Raw genomic sequence first — 25,287 nt, forward strand, 5'->3', positions numbered from 1 at the left:
TATATATATTTACATACATATATTTATACAGCCCGGCTCCCCCGGCCAAATTGTTTTAACCCAATGTGTCCCCCGAGTCAAAAAGTTTGAGGACCCCTGCTGTAAATTATATACAGGTATACTATACTAATATAAAATTAAATAAAAGTCGCCACTATTAAAGGGGAACTGCACTACTTTTTTAACATTTTGCCTTGCACTTTTTTAAATTTTATTTTGCCTATCGTTCATAGTCCTTATAAGAGACACGACAACAAAATGTTAGTTTTTCCCCCCGATTTCTAACATGTAAAAATCGTCTCGTTCTTGGTGGCTGGCATTGCAGCTAATACGAGCAATCAATTCCACCACTAAATCACTTTCAAAATGCATTCAAAAAGTGTCAACAATATTTCATTTACGTTCTGTAACCTGTATAATAACCAAGCTGTAGAGACATTGTTATTGTAAGAGCAAACACTGAGGAACTCTTTTTCTATCGTAGTAACACATCGGCGTGCTACGGAATTAGCCGTAAAAGCTAGTTACAGAAAAGAGTTAAGCTGGCTTCTACGACAGCGTAAAACCCGTTTTGAGTTTGTAATGCACAACTCTGTGATATGACACCAATCTGTACTGACTGAAAAACATGGAACTGTAATGTATTAGCCCACATTTCATGTTTTGTTTGTACACAACTAGCCAGACAGTGTATGTACTGTAGTTGTAATAACACGCATGACGTGCTGTGTGTATCATGATTGATAGTATAGTGACTCACTCGATGGGACAGTTGTTCGTCTGGTCCAGCTGGCCGGGGACGTTTCCTGTTGCTTTTGGGTAAGCAATCCATTTATGTCAAAACAGCTTGGCTTCAAATTCCACAAGTTGCAGTTTCGAGTGGCTTTCACCTCCCACTATCGGCTTCCGTCTGCTCCAACGTCTTACTCTTCCTTTGCACTGGCTTCCAGAAGCAGTAGATCATCCTTCATTGATTCAGATTAAAAAAGGTGGTGAATCCTCATTTGTCCAAAAATAGTCGTCTTTGTTGTTTGTTACCGTGTTTGCCATGATTAGAACCCACATACGCCTTGTTTACGGATGTAGGAACACATATGTTGCGCTGCTATGGAAACGGAAGTAAATGCGGCAAAGAACTAGTTCCGGCAAGGACTAAAATTACCAAAATATGGTAAATATTGTACATATTACATATTGTTATGTACATACCTGTTACTACATTATATGTAGACTTGCTGTGTGTGTATAAAATGTTTGAAGGAGGGTTTTTAAGTTATTTTAGAGGTTAAAGGCTGCAACGGTGACTCCAATTAGCCGCAACTTCCAAGCGTTTATCATCTTTAAAATCCTAAAAAAAAAAAAGATGTGTTCTTTTCTCTTATGATTGTAAACGATAGGCAAAATTCCAACAAAAGTGCAGTTCACCTTTAATATGGTCACCACACCTTAAAAATTAGTGTTTTTTTAAATGAAAATAAAGTAATATAATGTATAAATGGATACATTTATATATATATGTATATATACTGTATGTATATGTATATATATATATACATATATATACATACATATATACACTGTATATATGTATATATATATATTATATATATATTTATACATATATATACACACACACACACACACATATACATATGTGTGTATACACTACCGTTCAAAAGTTTAGGGTCACATTGAAATGTCCTTATTTTTTAAGGAAAAGCACTGTACTTTTCAATGAAGATAACTTTAAACTAGTCTTAACTTTAAAGAAATACACTCTATACATTGCTAATGTGGTAAATGACTATTCTAGCTGCAAATGACTGGTTTTTGGTGCAATATCTACATAGGTGTATAGAGGCCCATTTCCAGCAACTATCACTCCAGTGTTCTAATGGTACAATGTGTTTGCTCATTGGCTCAGAAGGCTAATTGATGATTAGAAAACCCTTGTGCAATCATGTTCACACGCCTGAAAACAGTTTAGCTCGTTACAGAAGCTACAAAACTGACCTTCCTTTGAGCAGATTGAGTTTCTGGAGCATCACATTTGTGGGGTCAATTAAACGCTCAAAATGGCCAGAAAAAGAGAACTTTCATCTGAAACTCGACAGTCTATTCTTGTTCTTAGAAATGAAGGCTATTCCACAAAATTGTTTGGGTGACCCCAAACTTTTGAACGGTAGTGTATATATATATATAGTGTAATATATTTGGAAGGTTCTAATCTTTTTAAGGCTGTTAAGTAGAGGAGACACGGACATCAGCGTGGCTCAATGTTAGCTTTATTTTTGTAAGCAAATACGGCACAGGGTCAATTCCAGTCCTTCAACAATCGATATTCTTCGGAAATATATATTCATATAATACATTTAGCCTAGTATTTGCGCACTACTGACTAGTGATGCACCGAAAATTCGGCCGTCGAAAATAGACTTTGCTCACTAAAACCAGATGTTGTGATGAAGTATCCACTTCCGCTGACGGGCTGCGTTTTTCCCCGCGCGCACGAATGACGTGGCTCGCCCAAAGACGACAAAAAAGTCCCATACGGGTCGCATTGCGTTTCGACTGAAGTCACATTTGAAAAGATCAGATTCCAGTCGGATTCGGACTACCTCTTGATGTGAAAAGATCAGATTTGAAGCACTTTGGAGCAGCAAAGTAGAAAAATGTCAATGTTGTGGCTCGGACAGCGAACACAGGCGATGACCAGTAAGCTAGCTCGATGATGCTAACTGTGCTAAGTAGCGAGCTCGTTTTGGCGCCACTGATCGTCACCCTGTCTTGCAGTTCAGTGCGGTGTTTAGGAACAGCGAGTACATGCGGCTGAGGCGAGCGTTCGACAAATTTAGTCTCGATCCCTACTTTTTGATATTGCATTAAAAAAACGCTTAAGTGTTATTTTGGCGCTAAAAACAATGTTTAAAAAAGCAGATTTCCGCGTTTCCGCGGACATTTCACATGCCTGAAAGTTGAAAATGCCACAAAACACGTTAAGATATTCAACACTCTACCGCCATCTGGCGGCTAAAGTGGATAGTGCACCCCCCCCCAATTCGTCACGTTTCATGTGTCAGGTAAACCGCAACATGGGGCCATGTGAATCCCCTTCCAACTGTAGGTCTGTGTTTAGTAAGTCATTCTCACAAATGTCACTTTCAAAAGTAAATAAGTCAGCAAATCCCTAAACTGGCTTCAAAGGAAATATGGATGGAAATTTTGCCCCATAATGTGAACATAACTTGGGTCGATTTAAACTGAAGTAGGTTGTCTATTAGCACCAAGCCCAACAATGCCGGCAAGGTTTTTGCGAAACTGAAATAGCGACCAATCCTAATGAAGGAAAAAAACTACAAAACCAAGAGATTGCGACTATAGTAACTTTTCACCTGGAATGATTGCAGTTTTTTTTTCCGATGGACGTAATCTCAAACTATCCAAACGCAACATAATGCAACAAGACGGAAATCAAATTAGGTCTTGTAAACATACAGCGCGGATGTCCTTTTTTTTTTGTTGTTGCATAGATCCTCTTCGCAGGGAAATCAGTTAGTCGTCTATAAAGCTTTACAGTGTACGATATATTCTTATAGTGTTGTCTTATGACGTAAAAAACCAACAGCGCAGTATTTTCCCCCTCAAAGAAAACAAAAGCTTCTATTGAACTGTAAAATCAACTGCTGATATGGTCGCTCTCGATAAAGATGAAGTAGTTTAAAGGTTAAGATATAGTGACGAAACAACACGATGATAAAAACCTGAAGTGTTTAAAGCCCTCGTCTATGGAAGCCGACCAGATGTGGTCCACCCTCGTCTTTATTGCTCGTCTCTGAGGCACCGGCTGACCGTGGAGTGAAAAAGTGTTAGCCTTCCAGTGAATTCTCCAAAACGTTAAAATGGACTCGATGTCCAACTTCGGTAACACAACTCCAAAAACACACACAACCAATCGGCTACATTTCTTCGGTTAATACTGCCTGAATCTGCGTCACTGTGGAGAGAATCCTTCTTGCTGTGGGAGCGGAAACAAGACCAAAGAGCCGCCATTCGTACAACAAAAGCAATACAAATAAATACCTTTCGTAGCAGCCACCCGCACACTCTTAACGGACCATCACGGCGACGGAGATGATTGAGTCGGCCCTCAAGCCTTCGGCGCCGTGTAAACGAGGAGGAGGCTTTGGTAGAATCCCCAAAAAAGGACATCGCCAGAAACTTCAGTAGTCGATTGTAAGGTACGGGAGAGGTCCACTGTTAGCAGCAGATTCCAAACAGGAGGGTGAAAATTGTGCGAAATACGCCGGCAGTCCCATTCCGGCCTACAGTACAATAGTGTGGGGTTGGATGCGAGGGAGTAGTTGTGTTAGTGTGCGACAACGGCGACTGGAGATCACTCGTCCTTAGAGGAGTCGGGCCGCCGACTGCGCTGGTACAGCCGGTAGCCCTTTCGGCACAGCAGCACGAACCAGTAGACCTGCGGCCCCAGGATGCAGCAGTTGCCCAGGTTGGCGGAGAGCGGCAGGCGGGAGGGCACGGCGTACAGCGGGATGCCGTAGTGGCTGCCGTACATCCAGTACATGTAGGGGAAGAGGGCGATGCGGCACATGAAGAAGGTGAGCAGGACCATGCCGCCGTTCAACTTGTGCAGCCAGGATTCATGGAGGCCCAGCTGGCGAGGAGACAAGAGAGTTCAAAATGGACTTTAACGCTAGGTCTGGGTAGATCCGGGGTGTCAAACTCATTTTACATTGGGGTCCACATGGAGAAAAAGCTACTCCCAAGTGGGTAAAATGGTGAAATTACGGCACGATAACTTAAAAATTAAGACAACTTCAGATTGGACTTGGAGGTGCTGATCCAATCTGAAGTTGTCTTAATTTCCTCCAAGTCCGAATCCATGGTTCTCGCCCGGAAAAGGGTGGAGTGCCATCTCCGGGTTGCGGAGGAGACCCTGCCCCAAGTGGAGGAGTTCAAGTACCTCGGAGTCTTGTTCACGAGTGAGGGAAGAGTGGATCGTGAGATCGACAGGCGGATCGGTGCGGCGTCTTCAGTAATGCGGACGCTGTATCGATCCGTTGTGGTGAAGAAGGAGCTGAGCCGGAAGGCAAAGCTCTCAATTTACCGGTCGATCTACGTTCCCATCCTCACCTATGGTCATGAGCTTTGGGTTATGACCGAAAGGACAAGATCACGGGTACAAGCGGCCGAAATGAGTTTCCTCCGCCGGGTGGCGGGGCTCTCCCTTAGAGATAGGGTGAGAAGCTCTGCCATCCGGGGGGAGCTCAAAGTAAAGCCGCTGCTCCTCCACATCGAGAGGAGCCAGATGAGGTGGTTCGGGCATCTGGTCAGGATGCCACCCGAACGCCTCCCTAGGGAGGTGTTTAGGGCACGTCCGACCGGTAGGAGGCCACGGGGAAGACCCAGGACACGTTGGGAAGACTATGTCTCCCGGCTGGCCTGGGAACGCCTCGGGATCCCCCGGGAGGAGCTGGACGAAGTGGCTGGGGAGAGGGAAGTCTAGGCTTCCCTGCTTAAGCTGCTGCCCCCGCGACCCGACCTCGGATAAGCGGAAGAAGATGGATGAATGGATGGAACTTCAGATTGTTTTCTTTGTTTAGAAATAGAACACGCTCATTCTGAAACTGTACAAATCATAATGTTGTTGGGGTTTTGTTACACGTAAACTCATTTTAGATCGGGGGCCACATGGAGAAAAATCTGCTCCCAAGTGGGCCGGACGGGTAAAATCACGCCACGATAACTTAAAAATAAAGACGACTTCACATTTTTCTTTGTTTAGAAATAGAACAAGCACATTCTGAAAATGTACAAATCATAATGTTGTTGGGGTTTTGTTACACTTACATGTTGTGGTTAATGGTATTCTATCTTTATTTGTCGTTATTTATACTTTCCGAATAAATTATGTGATGATGTTCATCAGTCAACTCATTGGTGTTAATTTTGAATTTATCAAGATAAAAAATTAATATCAAATTACAGGACGTTATTAAAGTAGTTTGCTAATTTTCCTCGACTGGTGTACTAACATGTGTTTTTCTTTTTACATATGTAGCATAATCTACAAAGAATTGCTATTGTGACATCTAGTGGGCACATTTAGAACAGCAGTTCCTTTCATTCCAAAATTTAGCAAACTAATCCCGCAGGCCGGATACAACCTACCGTACGTTTGACACTCCTGGGGTAGATGATCAATAGATTCATCGGACGATAAACGAACTCAATAACTTTGTCATGTCTGATTGTCCAATCAGAGTGAAAGAGGGTTCACACTGTGCGTCGCTCTCAGCACCTGAGAACGTTTATTCAATAGCAGTATTAAATGAGCTGAGTAAAACCTCTTGACATCCATCCGCAATCATTGCTAAATGTCCCTAAATGAGCAAGATGACAGATTTTTTGGAAAGTGATGACAAAAAAAACCCAGTTTGGAGGAAGCAGTTAGAGAAAAATCTGCACTTCAAGATGTTCAATATTTCTTGAAGTAGATTGAGAGTCCTTTTTTTTCGGTTTACTGATTTAGAATAGTTAAAAGTTCTTGACCTCCCAATAATGATAAACATACTAATGTGTTATAAAAGTTTATTGTGAAGGTTCACTTGCATTACTATCATTATTATTATGATTACTAGGGTTCGGAAAATTACTTTTAAAAAGTAATAAATTATTGTTACTCGTTATTTTACCAAAAATGTAATTCAAGTAATTATAGTTACTCGTTACTTTACTTTAATTACTAACAGAATTAGTTTTTAGTAAATGTATTAATTACAAGGGAAACTAATTATTGTGGCACTTCAAATATCTGGCATATGCAGTTGAGTGAAGTTTCATTAGAGCGGAGTATGTGTGTGTGTGCCTTTAAAAGGCGGTCCCTGTCACAAGCGTGCAATGTGAGCAGGCTCTTAACTCTGCTGTGTTTGTTAGCTTAGCAGAGTCAGTTTACCGGCAGTTGGTTGAATCTTTTCACTGGTTTGTGTTGCTGCTGGTTAACAAAAGAGCTGGCTTGAATATGCTTAATTTAGGACAAAACAATTGTAGAATATGCATTTAAAAAATGAAAAAATCTGATGTGGTGGAGCAGCAATATTTAAAGCATAATGTGGCTAGGGACGACTGTATAACCTAATTTCTCATTTAGTATTACAAATAAACATATATCTGCAAGATGGACATATTTACTTAGAGCATGGGTGTTTTAACAGAATAATACTATAAAAGCAAAGTGGAGTAAAATAGCAAACGGGTAAAAATGTAGTGAGAAAAGGTTGCAATGTTGACTCTAATAACACAAAGCTGCCATGCAGGCTGTCTTTAAAGTTGTCATTGCTCAAAAAACAATGATTAAACATCAATGTTGTTATGAAATATTTACCTTTTTAAGGCTCCAATTACTTTGCATCAAAAATTCCACTTTGAAATATTTTTTGAGGACAATATTGTGTATCTTGTGTGTTTGTCCTATAAAAAACTAGTTTTCTTTGACAAAAAGAGCAAAAAAAAAAACAATAACATGAAAAATCTATAAAAAATACTTATAATCTACTGATAGATCTGAAATTGGATCTAGTGACTTAAGCATTGAAAGTAAAAAAAAGAATAAAAATGTATGACCTATTTTTAAAACTTTGATGAGAGGGGCCCTTCTGGAGCACCAATAATTTTAGTCGGATCCTTTTAAAACTGTAATTGCTCAAAAAATAATAATGAATTTAAATTAATGTTGTTAAGAATTATTGACTTATTTAAGGCTCCAAATACTTTGAACATCTTTTTGGGAAATATATTGCATGCTTTGTGTTTTTGCCATAAAAAACAGGGTTTTGACAAATAAAACAAACAAAAAAAATGATATCAACAGATAGACCTGAAGTCTAGAAATGTAAGCGTTGAATAAAAAAATAAAAATAATAAATGACTTATTTTCAACGTTTTTTGTGACTGAGACCCCGGGACCAAACTTGAGGGGAGCCCTAAAGGTTAAAAAATGTATATATTGTATATTGGTTTGGAAAATGAAAAGTTTCAAAAAGGGCCACCGCATGCTTTGATTTTTCAGTGTGCTGTCCTCAGTGGAAAAAGTTTGGACACTCCTGATTTAGATTTAGAGTGTACCTTTTAGTTTGGGGTGTCAAAGTCAAGGAATGAATTATCTTTGGCCCCCGGGATGATATTTGATTAGTATTAGAACCGGCCCGCAGGCCACAGCCGCCTGCTGCTGTTTTACACGCACCGATACTCCATCAGTGTTGGGGCTAGAAATCTTCAAAATGGGGTCCCTGGGACCCCATCAAGTCATAAAAATGGGGTCCCACAGTACATTTTTGGGGTCTCACTTTTTTGTAACTATTCAGAAAACAAATGATTAATGTATGCATTATCCTGTTGTATCTCACATTCTATATTGTGTTTTGGAAAAAGGTTGTCATAAACGTTACTTAATTCATAAAAAAATTATAATACAAAATAAAACAAATTTTTACGCATATGTAAATTTATTCAGTTATAAACATTCATTCACTTTCTTCTTTCCTTCATGGATCTAAACTTTACAGCTGCCGGTGTTTTTTTCCTATATTTTTATTGTAATATTTTCAGAATGTGTTTGTTCTATTTTTGGCCAAAGTGAGACAAAGAAAACAATCTGAAGTTGTCTTTATTTTTTTTTGTTTTAATGCCATGATTTTAATAGTCCGGCCCGCGTGTGCACAGATTTTTCTCCACGTGGCCTCTGAGCTAAAATGAATTTGACACCCCTGTTTTAGGAAGACAAAATTGGGCAGCTTCTTTAAAAGGAAGCAGTAAACGGAAATGGACAGTAGATGTCAGCATAGATCAGGAAGCTCCTTAAGTAAAGTTGCACTGACAGCAGGATGTTAAGCTTCCACTTCCTGCAGGCCGCATAATTTATCACGATGGCTCTTATGGCTATTAACAAAACAGTTACAAAAAAGCTAATGAGGCGGTTATTGATATGATCTGTAAGATGTGACACAGCAAACTGCACAGGCAGGCAACACAGTAAGGATGCATGTTTCCACACATTTTCATTCATCTGTGTGCATGGATTCAGGTGTAGAATCGCTACATTTTACACGTTGGGATTTTATTAAAACATGAAATCAGCTAATTTGACAGGTACTACTTTCCCGAGTAGGTGGGGGCTGTTGTCTTTGAGAGACAACAACACAATGGATGTCAGGGGTGTGTCTCGAGTGTCACCTCACCTGAATCAGTATTTTCCCCAGAGAAACAAAAGGAGTGCTGAGCTCGGTGAGAAACAAGCAGCCGATGAAGAAATCTCCCTGGTCCTCGCGGAAGAACTAAAGAGCAGGGGGAAAAAAAAGAGAGGGAGAGCGAGCGAGAGAAAGGGAAAACAAACATAAGCATGGAAAACAAAACACAGCTGGCATCCAAGGACAAAATCTCAGAAAAGGGGAGTGTATTGAAGTGTGAGGAGGCCATTGACTAAATAAGTATAACACAACCTGCAAGTAAATCTTCTGTCCATTAGGATTGTTCCACTTTTATTGACGGAAGTACCTCCTTGTTTTATGACATTTTCTCACACCATTAGGACCCGATCCAAGATGTCATACCGGGAAATACACTATACTATGTTTGTGGTCAAAAGCTTTGCTACAGTGACACTCCTAATTTTCAGTAGGTGAACATTCAATTGTAGTCAGAGAAAAGTTGCATGTTTTCCTGCAACTAGAATTTCTCTCAAGTCATCATATTTTACTGTATAGGTGAAACAAAAAAAAGAAAAGAAAATAGTGTACAAGTCCATTCATGTATGAAGTACAATTCCAATTAAGTACAAATGTGAAACTAATCTGTGATATTAACTCATTACATGCAAAGTGAGGTATGTCAAGCCTTTATTATTATTTTGATGCTCTTGGCTTACACTTTTGAAACCCCACATTTTCTGAGATTTACAACTCCAAGTTTTCATAAACTGTAAACCACAATTGTCAAAATGATAACCAATAGAGGCTCGAAATGTCTCACTTTGCATGTAATAGGTTAATATCACATGTTACTAAAAGGTACATTCTTGTGTAATTTCCAAATAATTTATTTTGTTGAATTCTACAGAAGAATATTTATTTATTACTTTTTTTTAAAAATGTACCGTATTTTTCGGAGTATAAGTCGCTCCGGAGTATAAGTCGCACCGGCCGAAAATGCATAATAAATAAGGAAAAAAACAAATATAAGTCGCACTGGTGTATAAGTCGCGTTTTTTGGGGACATTTATTTGATAAAACCCAACACCAAGAATAGACATTTGAAAGGCAATTTAAAGTAAATAAAGAATAGTGAACAACAGGCTGAATAAGTGTACCTTATATGACGCATAAATAACCAACTGAGAACGTGCCTGGTATGTTAACGTAACATATTATGGTAAGAGTCATTCAAATAACTATAACATAAAGAACATGCTATACGTTTACCAAACAATCTGTCACTCCTAATCGCTAAATCCCATGAAATCTTATACGTCTCGTCTCTTACGTGAATGAGCTAAATCATATTATTTGATATTTTACGGTAATGTGTTAATAATTTCACACATAAGTCGCTCCTGAGTATAAGTCGCACCCCCGGCCAAACTATGAAAAAAACTGCGACTTATAGTCCGAAAAATACGGAGTATATTTTTTCTGTACTGCGTATGTGACCTCACTGTAAGTAAATCTTCTGTCGGTAAGGATTGTTCCACTTTTATTGACGGAAGTAGCTCCTTGTTTTATGACATTTTCTCGCAACATTAGGACGCGATCCAAGATGTCATACCAGGAAATATTGCCCAATCTGCTTCTACACAGACGGCTTGTAAGTAATTAGCGAAGTAAATGGACACATTGAAGAAAGGCTGTCCTTGGTGCAAATATAAGACCTGGTGTTCTGTCGATAACTGATACTCATTGATGTCTGCTACCTCATTGTTTTTCAACCTTTTTTGAGCCAAGGCACATTTTTTTCATTGAAAAAATACGGAGGCACACCACCAGCAGAAACGTTAAAAAATGAAATTGTTTTCCTGTTTGTAGTGCTTTAGTTCCTGTCTTGCGCTGTTATTTTGGTGGCTCTTCCTGTTTTGTTGGTGTTTTCCTGTAGCAGCTTCCTTTGAGTGCTATTGCCTGACCTGCTTTGTATTGGCAAACAAGACTATTTCAGTTGTGCTATCCTTCTTTGTGGGGACATTGTTGATTGTCATGTCATGTACGGACACACACTGTAAGTCTTTGCTGTCGTCCAGCATTCTGTTTTTGTTTACTTTGTAGCCAGCTCAGTTTTACTTTCGTTTTGCATCCCTATGCTTCAGTGCTTTTTCCTAGCGGGACTTGCCTTTTGTTAATTTTTGGTTTAAGCGTAACATACCTTTTACCTGCACGCTGTCTCCCGCTGTGCTCTGCATATGGGGATAGTAACAAACCATCCTCGACACGTTCCGACTTCTACAAAGCAATGAACTACCTGCTGCCACCTACTGATATGGAGTATTACATGGTTACCCTGCCGAGCTGTATACAGCACAGACACTAGAAAACGGCACATTGTTTGCAGATTATAATTATTGATTTGCAAATAATATTTTTTGGACCAATTAGGTGAAGTTGCATAATTTCCCACGGCACACCAGACAATATCTCACAGCACACTAGTGTGCCGGGGCACATTATTTGAAAAACACTGTGCTACCTAATGCTACTTAAGTGTTCAGGCATGCGCACAACCGCAAATATTTCAAATACTTGCCTTGAACAAAATACTCATTGAAAATACTGCGTGGGAAAGTTCACATTGTGTATTAACGGACAGTAAGTATGTTGAGAAATACAGCTAGAGTAAGTTGACATTGAAGCTTACATTTTCATTTTAATCACCTTTTTTACCGCTACTGGTAGCGTTTTTCGATGAAGCAGCGAAATTCGATAAAACACTGGCTACAGCTCCAGTGATGTAGAAAGCATTAGTAATGAATGAGGCTTTCAAATATTGACCGGCGCGGTTAGAGACGCCGTCCTGACAATAGACGAGCTGGACACACAGAGACTCCTGTGGACAAAAAGCTCTGTTTGGTTGGTAAAACTAGCTAGCCGGTTGCTTTGTCGGTGATAAATAAAGGATGAGCAGCTCTGCCATCTGCCTGTGAAAAAGCCTGACGAGAACTTAACACCGCAAGTACCTGGACAGGCAAGCCCTGATCACACTCCCTGCCCATCCGACTACAAGCAGTCCAAACCAGACTGTCCATCCTAATTGTAGCCGCTAAGAAGAAAGGGATATTTGGGGTATGATGCCTGCCATCTGTTCGTTTTTATATTCAGTTACCCACCCGGCTTGTTAACCAGTGTGCCAGTAAGACGCGTGACAAGCTAATCCTCTCGCTAACAGAGAATAAAACACCTATTTTTGTATTGCATCGTGTCCTTAAAATGGAACACAGGCTTTTTTCCAGGACGAATCTCTCAGTTGGACCGGTTCCTAACAGACCTTACCCCAGCAGGTTGCACTGATCGGACACCCTGAACATTTTCCTTTTGAAGGTTCTTCAAACGTGACATGATAATAATCCTCTTGCTCTGGCTTTTTATATTATTTTCCTTTTAAGGGAATGCAAGGGGTTTGCAGGTCAGATCCCTCAGTGGCAGTAGTTCTTCCTTAAAAGTTAAACCAAGCCCAAAGCTTACCTACTCATAACAATGGTGGAACAATAGAAAAAAGAAAAGAAAAAAGCAAATACAAACCCCGTTTCCATATGAGTTGGGAAATTGTGTTAGATGTAAATATAAACGGAATACAATGATTTGCAAATCCTTTTCAACCCATATTCAATTGAATGCACTACAAAGACAAGATATTTGATGTTCAAACTCATAAACTTTATATATTTTTTGCAAATAATAATTAACTTAGAATTTCATGGCTGCAACACGTGCCAAAGTAGTTGGGAAAGGGCATGTTCACCACTGTGTTACATGGCCTTTCCTTTTTTTCAAATCATTGTATTTCATTTATATTTACATCCAACACAATTTCCCAACTCATATGGAAACAAGGTTTGTACATCATAATGAATATGCTCCAAATAATGCCTCTGCTCAATTAACCACAGAGTTTCAGAGAGGTGTCGTGTGTGTGGTCTGCAAACGAAAATAACTGCTCCGGTCTCTAACTAGTGCCGATGTTCTGGCGAGGTGGGCTCCCCATTGGAATTCAGGCACCCCCTGCATTTGTGCATGTGTATGAATCCACAAAATGCAAACATGTAATTGCGCATTTAAGGAATATTTCACCTGAGTACAATGGTTACACTATAATGTTTAGTTTTTTCTAGGGCTGTCAACGTTAACGTTTTAACGCATGTGATTACCGTAATAAAAAAATATATATATTGTGTTACCATAAATTAATGAAGATAAATCACTGTTTGTTTTGACCGCCGGAAGGCAGCGCATAGGGATGGGAATCGAAAACCGGTTCATGTTCAGAACCGGTTCCCAGTGTATCAATTCTTTGGAATCGCTTGCTATTGTGTCAAGCAATTCTATTGACGTTTTTTCCGGATGATCGCAAAATGTCGATGTCTGAACAAATATTAACATTCGTCATAATTATTTTTCATCAAGAGGAGGACATATGAGCAATATGGTTCTGTCCAGCTACTCAGGCAAATCATTATGTTGATGTAGATGCCCATATTTGCTGTACAGATTTACTTTACAAAAAGGAAGTGTGGGAAACTTCTGCTGAAACATTTGAAGACACAGTATGCAACAATTATGAATGAAAGTTGCGTTTTTGAACCGCTACGATCTCATCCCAGCAGCTCTAACGCGAGCACGCATCTGAATACAGCAGGTACTAACTCACCGTTTATCATGTTAGCGCTATTGTTCGTTAAATTGAAATGAATGCATTCTCATTTAGATGAACATGACGATAGATTCTGACTGGCTGCGAGGCGGGCAGTACCCGATAGGCGAATGTCACCAAGCAGTGACTATACTATGTTTGTGGTCAAAAGCTTGCACACATTTGCTACGGTGACACTCCTAATTTTTGGTAGGTGAACATTCAATTGTAGTTAAGAGAAAAGTTGCATGTTTTCCTGCAACCAGATTTTCTCTCAGTCATTATATTATATAGGTGAAACTCCAAAAAATAGAATATGGTGTAAAAGTCCATTCACGAGTCATACCAAAGGCTATAAAAATGGGACCCGTTTCCTCCCTGTTTGGCACTCAGCATCAAGGGTTGGAGTTGGGGGCATACCAAAGACTATAAAAATGGGACCCGTTTCCTCCCTGTTTGGCACTCAGCATCAAGGGTTGGAGTTGGGGGTTAAATCACCAAAATGATTCCCGGGCGCGGCGCCGCTGCTGCCCACTGCTCCCCAAGGGGATGGGTCAAATGCGGAGGACAAATTTCACCACATCTAGTGTGTGTGTGACAATCATTGGTACTTTAATCTTTAATCTTAATGTCTGCAATTACCTACAAATGTGAAACTAATCTGTGATATTAACTCATTACATGCAAAGTGAGGTGTGTCAAGCCTTTATTATTATTTTGATGATCTTGGCTTACACTTTTGAAACCCCACATTTTCTGAGATTTACAATTCCAAGTTTAAATAAACTGTAAACCACAATCGTCAAAATGATAATCAATAAAGGCTTGGCATATCTCACTTTGCATGTAACATGTTAATATCAAATGTTACTAAATGGTATACATTCTTGTGTAATTTCCACACGATTTATTTTGTTAAAATCTACAGAAGAATATTTATTTATTACACTTTTTATTTTTATTTTATTTTTTATTCTGTGCTGCGTATGTGACCTCACTGTAGGCTTTGTAAGGTCATGTTACCTCTAAACTTAACAAAATTGAGGCTAATCAACCATTTTTCCCCAAAAAATAATCTATAGAGAACAGTTAAGGTTAAGCAGAATCGAAAGTGGAATCGAAACCACAAAAATCGTATCAATTACCATCCCTAGCAGCACGCACTAAACAAGCAGTGATTATGTCACACACCCGTGTGATGATAGTTAAGAGCGACGTGCTCTGCGCCCTTTAAAACAAACTCCAACGGAACTTTAGATAAAACCGAGGTAATCAGTTAGTATTGCAGCGACAAACTTTCTTATCATCCGCACACATCAAGTTTAAAATAGCATCTTAAAGCGAAACATAATGAACATGACATGGACAGCAAACAGAGGACAACAAACTATGCTGGCTGTGTTTATCTGCGTTTACCACAGATAAATGAAACAATGCTTTCTTGAAATGGACAACCACCGCATGTAGGACACTTAACATCTGTGAAGACCAAGTGGTGCAAGATGTCGTTCATGTCGCCAATTAACATCGTACAAACCAGAGGTGTTTGTACAAAAAAATAATCAGAGCTCGCATCTGAATAAGTAAATAAGCTTGTTTGTGTAACCGAGGGATTGTAATTAGATGAAGGCCAGCAGAAAAGACAGCTCACAACGAGGGGATCGAGAGGCACATTCTTTATTGACAACCGTCACCTCTCTCAACACACGGGTTTCTCGTCAAGGCACCTCCTCACACACTATGCACTATGTAAAGTTCTTTATGTGTGACTTTATTACATTATATATTAATATACTGTACATCTGTACCTAGTTTGCTATATTATTGCAGAGACTTTCAAAATGTGCACTTAATTCTCACTATACTTACTGTCAACCAATTTTGACAAAATCAATGACTAGCAGTTCAGCAAAACATTGAAAAAAACGTTCCTTTATGACATTCTGACTATTACATTGCATTTGTATCCAAATATCGGGGTATTTTCTAAAGCAAATAATAACCTGTGATTAATCATGGTTAGCTATGACTGATCACAGTTCCAGCCCTAATTTTTTCATTAAATACCTGTCCCAGATTTCAAACTATTAAACCATATAATGTACGATTTATTAGGTTATGATTTGGTAAGTTAAAATTAAACATCATTGAACAGGAGGAGCATGGATACAGTATATGAGTATATTTAATTTATGAGTATACAGTATATAGTAGGGCTGTGAATCTTTGGGTGTCCCACGATTCGATTCAATATCGATTCTTGGGGTCACGATTCGATTCCAAATCGATTCAACGCGATTCTCGATTCAAAAACGATATTTTCCCGATTCAAAAGGATTCTCTATTCATTCAATACATAGGATTTCAGCAGGATCTACCCCAGTCTGCTGACATGCAAGCAGAGTACCGGTAGTAGATTTTTGTAAAAAGCTTTTATAATTGTAAAGGACAATGTTTTATCAACTGATTGCAATAAAGTAAATCTGTTTTAACTATTAAATGAACCAAAAATATGACTTATTTTATCTTTGTTAAAATATTGGACACAGTGTGTTGTCAAGCTTATGAGATGCGATGCAAGTGTAAGCCACTGTGACACTAGTGTTCATTTTTTTTATAAATGTCTAATGATAATGTCAATGAGGGATTTTTAATCACTGCTATGTTGAAATTGTAACTAATATTGATACTGTTGTTGATAATATTCATTTTTGTTTTCACTACTTTTGGTTTGTTCTGTGTCGTGTTTGGCGAAGTTGGTAGAGTGGCCGTGCCAGCAGTCGGAGTGTTGCTGGTTACTGGGGTTCAATCCCCACCTTCTACCATCCTAGTCACGTCCGTTGTGTCCTTGGGCAAGACACTTCACCCTTGCTCCTGATGGCTGCTGGTTAGCGCCTTGCATAGCAGCTCCCGCCATCAGTGTGTGAATGTGTGTGTGAATGGGTGAATGTGGAAATACTGTCAAAGCGCTTTGAGTACCTTGAAGGTAGAAAAGCGCTATACAAGTATAACCCATTTATCATTTAATTTATTTGTGTCTCCTCTCAATTGCTCTGTTTATTGCAGTTCTGAGTGTTGCAGGGTCGGGTTTGGTTTTGGAATTGGATTGCATTGTTATGGTTGTCTGTGTATTGTTTTGTTGGATTGATTAATTAAAAAAAAAAATAGAAAAAAAATAAATAAATAAATAAATAAAAAATTAGATTTTTTAAAAATGAGAATCGATTCTGAATCGCACAACGTGAGAGATTTTTCCCACACCCCTAGTATATAGTATACCAAACTCACCTGTTGAAGAGCAATATCTGTTCTGGCAAACAATAACATACACTCTTTTCATAATGCATGTATAGCTGCTAAACAGTACAGGTTTAAAAAAAATAAAAATTGGCCACTATTTGATTCGGAGGAGTCGGAATCGACTATCAGCCTCGCAGTGGAATCGTTGGATATTTAAGTCTCCTCTTCCCTCTGTGGGAAGGTGGCGAGTTGAGTACGCTACGTTCCAAAATGGGTGATGCCGCCAGAACAAAGGCTGGCGTGTAGTTTGGACCAGTTTGCTCGGGCAGGAACCCTCCCTCACTGCTCTCCTCTGGCAACGGTGATGATTCTTTTCACAAGTTCACCCACGGAAACCTTGTCACGACGTTAATTTCCTCTAGATAGTGGGGCTGGGCGATGAAACGATATCAATATGTATCGCGATAAGACATGTGATCGATACCGATAAAAAATGCATTCAATCATTTTTTGATTCTTCGTTGGAAGAAACCAGAAGTTGCAAAGCAAGGTTGGTTGCATGAACAAAAGCAATCACTATCTGGTAACCGACAAAACGCAGGAAGTGATCACTGATCCGTGGGAGTGACATGCTAACAGCTATTCAGGTATCAACTATCATGTTTGGTTGCGCCATCTTGTTGATTCTTTGAGAAGATAAACTAAAAATAAGTGATGCGGAAAGCAAAGAAATTGTCGATAAAGCCTGAAAAGTCACATCGACAGTATGGCACTTTTATTGATTTTTAAAAAAAAAAACGTGGTCAGACCAATGTGGTCTGTAAATTATGTAAAGCCCTCGTCACCACTGCGCTCACCCTTTAGAGCACAGCTGTAACTTCCTGGCGCAAAACCTGCAGAAAACAGTTGTTCCTTTATGTTAAAATGTTCACACTTTGTTACACTTTATTATGCATTTCTTATGCTTTCCTTATTTTTGCACCTTTATTGTTAAAAGTTATTGTTAATTGTTTAATATAATTTTAGAATTTTGATTATATTGATTATCTGAGTGGTTTCCTGGTTCCATGGTTTTAAATAAAAACAATTTTGGTCCTTATTTTAGATAATTATTGATTTTTTTTTTATAACCTATCATTATCGACTGATAAACACTTACAATGTGGTACAGTTTTTCAACCATATCGCCCAGCCCTACTATAAAGTCAACTTTGATCATCTTCTCTGCTTTCTGCAGAGCCAAAGCCAACCAAGCCTGGTGGGGCCGATCCGAGGACCCCACTAAACGTACCACTTTTGGATGTGTTTGTCGGAATGCTTTAGCCTTTTAAGTTGGAAAAAGTCACAAATGAGAACTGATTAATTGTTGCAGATCCCCCTTAGCTGTGCTTTTGCTAGCATACAAAAAAGTTTTGCACGTTATATTAAAAATTTGATTTGACTGTGAACATTCTTAGGTAAAGACATCACCAGGGATTGGACACCCTCAACATTTTGTCTGGCCTTAATAAGGTTCTTAAAGCAAGTAGAGGCTAACCTATCATCTTTTGTTATTCAGAGTGGGCCCGACCATATTACCGGACATTTTCATAGGCTCCATTACCCCCCGCAACCCTGATAGGGACAAGCGGTAGAAAATGGATGGATGGATGTCTAAAATAAAAACCTAATGGCATTATATCAAAATGTACATGTTGTTTGCCATATTTAAGTGGCTAAATAACAGGCAGGCAGAATGATGAGTTAAGAGACAGTACCAGACCGCAGCTGCAACTAAATAATGTAAGCATAATGTGATCTGGTATTGTTACAGTCCCGATGCAAACCAACATCCCTGATGGTTCGCTTTATGCAGTTGGTTAATGCGCTTAATTAGAAAAATGGTTCCTACCGGAACCCAAGCTTATACCGTAAGTAAATTATAGTATAACATCCTGTGCTGCCAAGAAACCCATGTATACTGTTCATATACTCATAATGGGCATTCATTTACTACATCAAGCAAGCATCAAGAATGTGATGTGAGTTTGACCCCCTAAAAATTGACTCGTGACCCATTTTGGGATTAGATCCTGAGTTGGCAAACCCTACTCAATTCTGTTGTTGTTTGACCTCACTCAGCATGTTTAGTTTATTCCTGTGTTCCCAACGATTGCTTATCGCTCCAATTGTATGTTTTTTGAGTTATTTGAAAGAACGCCATCAATAATTACGACTGCACTATTCTACTTCACTTCCTGTTTTTCCGCCACTTGAGGAACAAATGATCTTTTGTGCTAGTTTGGATCGTACCATTCCGTGCAATGAGATCTACAAACCCCCACGTCCTGTATGCACTTTTAGGGTAATAGTTTAAATACGGCGTCCTTACCAGCGTGACAGGCAGCAGCACGGTGAGGAGGGCGATGTGATGCAGCACCAGCAGCACCTCGCGGCGCACGAAGGAGCTCACCGTCTTCAGGGAGTGCTGCATGTACTCCTTATGCCCGTTGACCCGAAAGCGGTGGTAGTGGCTGAGGTACATGGCGAGGAGGTCATAGGCCATGTAGGGCACGCCGTACCAGATGACAAAGTACGTGGCCAGCCAATGCCTGAAGGGGACATTTTTGAGTGTTACTGACAAATTTAAATCTGGCTCAACACAGTAGTGGTGTGTGTGTGTGTGTATATATTTGTTCTCCCCGTGACTGCGTCGGTTCCCTCCGGGTACTCCGGCTTCCCTCCGGGTACTCCGGCTTCCTCCCACGTCCAAAGACATGAACCTGGGGATAGGTTGATTGGCAACACTAAATTGGCCCTAGTGTGTGAATGTGAGTGTGAATGTTGTCTATCTATCTGTGTTGGCCCTGCGATGAGGGGCGACTTGTCCAGGGTGTACCCCGCCTTCCGCCCGAATGCAGCTGAGATAGGCTCCAGCACCCCCCGCGACCCCGAAACACACACACACACACACACACACACACACACACACACACACACACACACACACACACACACACACACACACACACACACACACACACACACACACACACACACACACACACACACACACACACACACACAGACACGTATACACACCTCTATATATATATACACACATATACATACATACATATATGTGTATGTATATATATTTATATGCATAAACATATATATACATATACATACTGTATATATACATAGATATATGTATGTATACATATATATGCATAATGTATATATATATACATATATACATAAATATATGTATACACACACACACACACACACACACACACACACACACACACACACACACACACACACACGTATACACACCTCTATATATATATATATACACACATATACATACATACATATATGTGTATGTATATATATTTATATGCATAAACATATATATACATATACATACTGTATATATACATAGATATATGTATGTATACATATATATGCATAATGTATATATATATACATATATACATAAATATATGTATATATGTATTTATATATACATATATATATACACACAAACATTTATATATATACACACACATCTATATATATATATATATATATATATACGTATATACAAACACACATCTATATATACATAAACAGTATGTACATATATACACACAAACATATGTGTATATATACACAGATAAACCTATGTATGCATACACATATATGTATGTATATGTACGCACGCACAGTGTGCATTGTTTTACTAAAACAGGGACTTTTGTCAGGATTAGAATCAATCATTCAAGTTTACATGGTTTCTTCTGGAGAATAATGCTTCATACAAACTTTTTAATTTACAAACCCTGTTCAACAACCAATCGATCTGCCAATGTACTTTCTACTTTCCAAAAATGGCCAGTTTTCCCACACTTCTATGACTTAAATCCTGCTTATAACTAGGAAAGCCCTCACAAAGCGCAGAGCTATGCCAGAATCCTGAGTCCAGACAGTGATCACCTCCAAAATCTAATATCACTTGTCCCTTATCCCATAGTGCTGTGCGACATAAAGTATATTGTACTGTTGTTTCTTTCCTAATTTTCCTGTCAGGCCTGCGACTAATGAAACTGCAGGCCGGCTGCAGCTTAAGTAGCATTTTTACAATACTTGAAAAGATTGTACGGCACTAATACATCCGTGCGCATGAGAGCCGGCGGGAGCATGGATGTCAACAACGTTGCAGAGATGGCATGCACAATGAAAGTTGAACCAACAAATCCCAGAGGGGAATTGGTGCCAAAAGGACGAAATAAAAGCTCTTTTGTTTGGACTTAAAAAGTCAGACACCAACCAAACAGTAATCTACAAAACATGTTGCCAGTAAGTCTTTGCTTGCAACTTGCACACATCTATTCTTCTTTTATCACTTGAAGACCCGACACGAACAACATTTAATTACAAAATGCTAACGTTACCTAAAAACTGAAATGTGATGAAAAAAAACACACCAAACAAGCCTAATCAGGTTGACCAAAAAAAACCTGACAAGCAGTAACGCAGACATCGAGAATTTACAGATGCCATCGCTAAATTTGTATTTTGTCATAGCTCTATCATACAGTGTCCAAAAGAGCTGATACTAACCATATGTTGTATTTTGTTTTTTAATTGTCTTGTCCTGTTTATTTACAAAATATGTTTTATAAATAAAAGGAGGAAGTAAGAGATTTTGGCATTCATTTTGTGTGTGTATATATAACGTTAAGAAAGAATAATATGGTGTATCGTGCTATATATTGTTATCGGGCTATAAAAGTTCCTATATTCGGATATTTTTGTCCATATCACGGCACACTACCAACTTTCTGAGCTATGTTGCTGAAAGAAACGGAATGAATCCGTCTGTGTGGGTGGAGGCAGTGCCAGGTCTGCCAGCACTGACTAAATTAAATAAACCTCCTGGCGTAGGTAAATAAATGTACAAAATCAAGGACTTACACATTCAAAATAGTTCAAAGTCAAAACACAGGGCAGGGTTTTCCCTACATGTAATTGATTGTGGTGCCCCACCATAGCAAAATAAATAGTTGTTTTTTTACGTAAAAATAATAAGTTATTTATAACCTATTATTTGCACACTATTGACTAGTGATGAGCCACCGAAACAACATGGATGCATACGATTGTCAGGAGCAGAGGCAGCATGTTTACGACGTATTCGTACTTTAATATAGCCAGGGTATACCTGGGGTCAGCAATCTACAAAATATACAATGTGCAAATATTAAGAGGACAGCTGGGCTCTTTCAAAGAGAGAAAACTGCATTTAGTTTAGATAATAATGAGTCATATATTGGAAAATGGGATCCATTATTTAAATTTATTTTAACTATTAAATTAACCTAAAATATGCATTTTTTTTTATCTTTGTGGAAAATATTGGACACAATGTGTTGTCAAGCTTATACGAGATGCGATGCAAGTGTAAGCCACTGTGACACTATTGTTCATTTTTTAAATGTTTTTTATTTATTTTTTATAAATAGCTGTAATGATAATGTCAATGAGGGATTTGTAATCACTGCTATGTTGGAATTGTTATTAATATTGATACTGTTGTTGATATTATTCATTTTTGTTTGACTACTTTTGGATTGTTTTGTGTCATGTTTGTGTGTCCTCTCAATTGCTCTGTTGATTGCTATGTTGCTGGGCTGGGTTTGGTTTTGGAAATGGAATTGCATTATTATGGCATTGTTGTGTATTATTTTGTTGGATTGATTAATACAAAAAAACAAAAAACATAAAAAATAGAAAATTTTGTTGGACATGGAGCAACAGAAATAAAGAGTCTCTAAACATAAGTACAGTCTACAACTGACCTGGGCATTCACCGGCCCGCGGGCCGCATCCGGCCCTTTGCGCATCCCTGTCCGGCCCGCGTGTGGCCAATCATAAATTACAAAATAAATATAAAAAAGTATCCATGTCGAGTGTGCAATACAACGGTGCTGCTTTTGTTTTGAAAAGCGTTATTTGTATTACTTCCGTGTGGACGTATGCACGTGTGCGATTGTGAGTGAATTGAACGGCGCAATCACAAATTACAAAATAAAATTTAAAAAACATCTATGTCGTGCGCGCAATACAACTGTGCTGCTTTTATTTTGAAATGTGGCCGTATGTCCGGGGGGAACCTGTGAGTGAAGGTGCATAGAGACAAGTGATGAGACGCTAAAAAAAGAAAAGTTGATGACGAATGGCGTGTTTTCAACAAGACATGGACTGGCAAGTATTTCTTTACATAAATTAAAGGTACATTTGTGGTACACAGCTTGCTGTGTTTAAAGAATATCATTTGAATCGCCACTACACGACGAAGCACGAGGGAAAATACCGGAATCTGTCTGATGAAGCACGCGCAAGGGAGGCCGATGCGTTGATGGTAAAACTGCAAACCCAACAAGGACTTTTTGCCATATTTCACACCCCCAGAGATGCAGCCGTCAGGACAAGTTTCGTCATTTCTCACAAAAGCGCCAGAAAAAGTAAGGCGTTTTCTGACGGAGTGTTTATTAAGGAGTGCTTATTGGACTTTGTTGCGCTGTATGCCCGGAGACATGGACTGTTTTTCGCTAACTTTGGATGAGAGCAGTGATGTACGTGACACCGCCCAGGTATCATCTTCTTACGTGGGATAACTGCAGACTTTCAAATCACGGAGTAGCTGGCAGCCATGCAGTCAATTAAAGAGACAACCACAGGTAATGACTTGTTCACATAGGTAAATGCGTGTTTGGACATGTTAGGACTGAAATGGGACGAGCTGGCAGGTGTGACAATCCAATCCACTTTATTTATATAGCACATTTAAACAACAAAATGTTTCCAAAGTGCTGCACAACAATATTAAAAACAATATTCAAATAGTATCCTTAGCTCCACCGATGACTGAATAAAAAGAAAAAACAATTACATATAAAACCAATATAAAAAACAATATAAAATAAATATGATTAAAAACTATTTTTAACAACAGATGGTTGTCCAAATCTGACGGGGAAAAATGTTGGATAATGCAGGATAAAGTGACCATCAAAAGCAATCTGCTTTTGTATAAAGTTAAGTTAGGTTAAATTAAATTATTATTATTATTAATTATTATTATTATTGTCATCATTATTATTTATCTTACGGTATATCAAAAATAATATTGAGCAAAATTTAATTGAAATATTGTGTGTGGCCCTCCAGCAGTGCTCGGGTTGCTTATGCGGCCCCCGGTGAAAATTAATTGCCCACCCCTGGTCTACAATAACACCAGAAAAAGATACTAGATTTGTTGCGAGTCATTTATAATAAAGAAAAAGTCACTGAAAGGATTGGAGCAGTCTCTAGAAACTTCAAAAGTTCTCAACAAAGTACATCGTACAATAAGAAACAATTGAACAATAGAGCAAAACGATAAAATAAGAAAAAATATGTCTATAATAATTAATAGTAACACAGATTTGTAACCTTTTTTAGCGTTTTAAAGAAAAATATGCATCATCGCAGATTACGCAAATTATAATTAAATCATATTGACCACGCCCCCACCGCCACAGGTACTGTATATTGGTAATCTGGGGGAAACCCTGAAACATTTAGCTCACTCGGGCTAACAACAATCAACACACCAATTTTGTTTTACCATAAATTCCCAGAACCACAAATTCCCTTTGACAGTGACAATCCGTAGGTGCACATTTTCATGAGTTATGTGTTAATAAACCAAGTAGGCCAATGGTCAATTTAATATCCAATAGGTTGACATTTAGTCAGGAGTTCGAGTGTGCGCTCTGGTGCCCTTGCAGAGGCTTTAAAGGCAACCTTATGTAAGCGCAGCATAACAAACAGCTAGGCCGGCTAGCGAACTGGCTGCAGCCGCCCTAATTAGCGCTGATTATGGCGATGGTTAATTATGTGGACAGAACGGAGTAAAGCTGCAGGGCTGCTGCCCTCTGACCTCTGCTAGGGTCCTTTAGCGCTTTAAGGTCGCTACACAGAGATTAAGAAGAGCAGAGTCAGGCGCAAACACAAACACACGGCCATATCACGGCGGACTCCTTCGGTTCTGTGCTTTCTAAGTGATCACATTCGAGGTTAAAGAGAACCTCACGCGCAGATGTTGCACAA

General features: G+C 38.9%; 1 protein-coding gene across 1 annotated transcript in view; it reads right to left on the reverse strand.

Annotated features, from left to right (window-relative positions):
* Positions 1 to 25: 25 nt before the first annotated feature.
* The window catches only part of tlcd3a (TLC domain containing 3A), a 45,226-nt gene continuing 19,964 nt past the window's right edge, over positions 26 to 25,287 (reverse strand). The window contains exons 3-5 of the mRNA XM_062048999.1: positions 19,514 to 19,733; positions 9,255 to 9,350; positions 26 to 4,672 (exon numbers count right to left, since the gene is read on the reverse strand). Coding sequence (XP_061904983.1) covers positions 4,394 to 4,672; positions 9,255 to 9,350; positions 19,514 to 19,733 — 595 coding nt within the window. The 3' untranslated portion in view covers positions 26 to 4,393. The remainder of the gene's footprint in view (positions 4,673 to 9,254; positions 9,351 to 19,513; positions 19,734 to 25,287) is intronic.

This window comes from Entelurus aequoreus, linkage group LG05 (genome assembly GCF_033978785.1).
Source record: "Entelurus aequoreus isolate RoL-2023_Sb linkage group LG05, RoL_Eaeq_v1.1, whole genome shotgun sequence".
Taxonomy (NCBI): Eukaryota; Metazoa; Chordata; class Actinopteri; order Syngnathiformes; family Syngnathidae; genus Entelurus; species Entelurus aequoreus.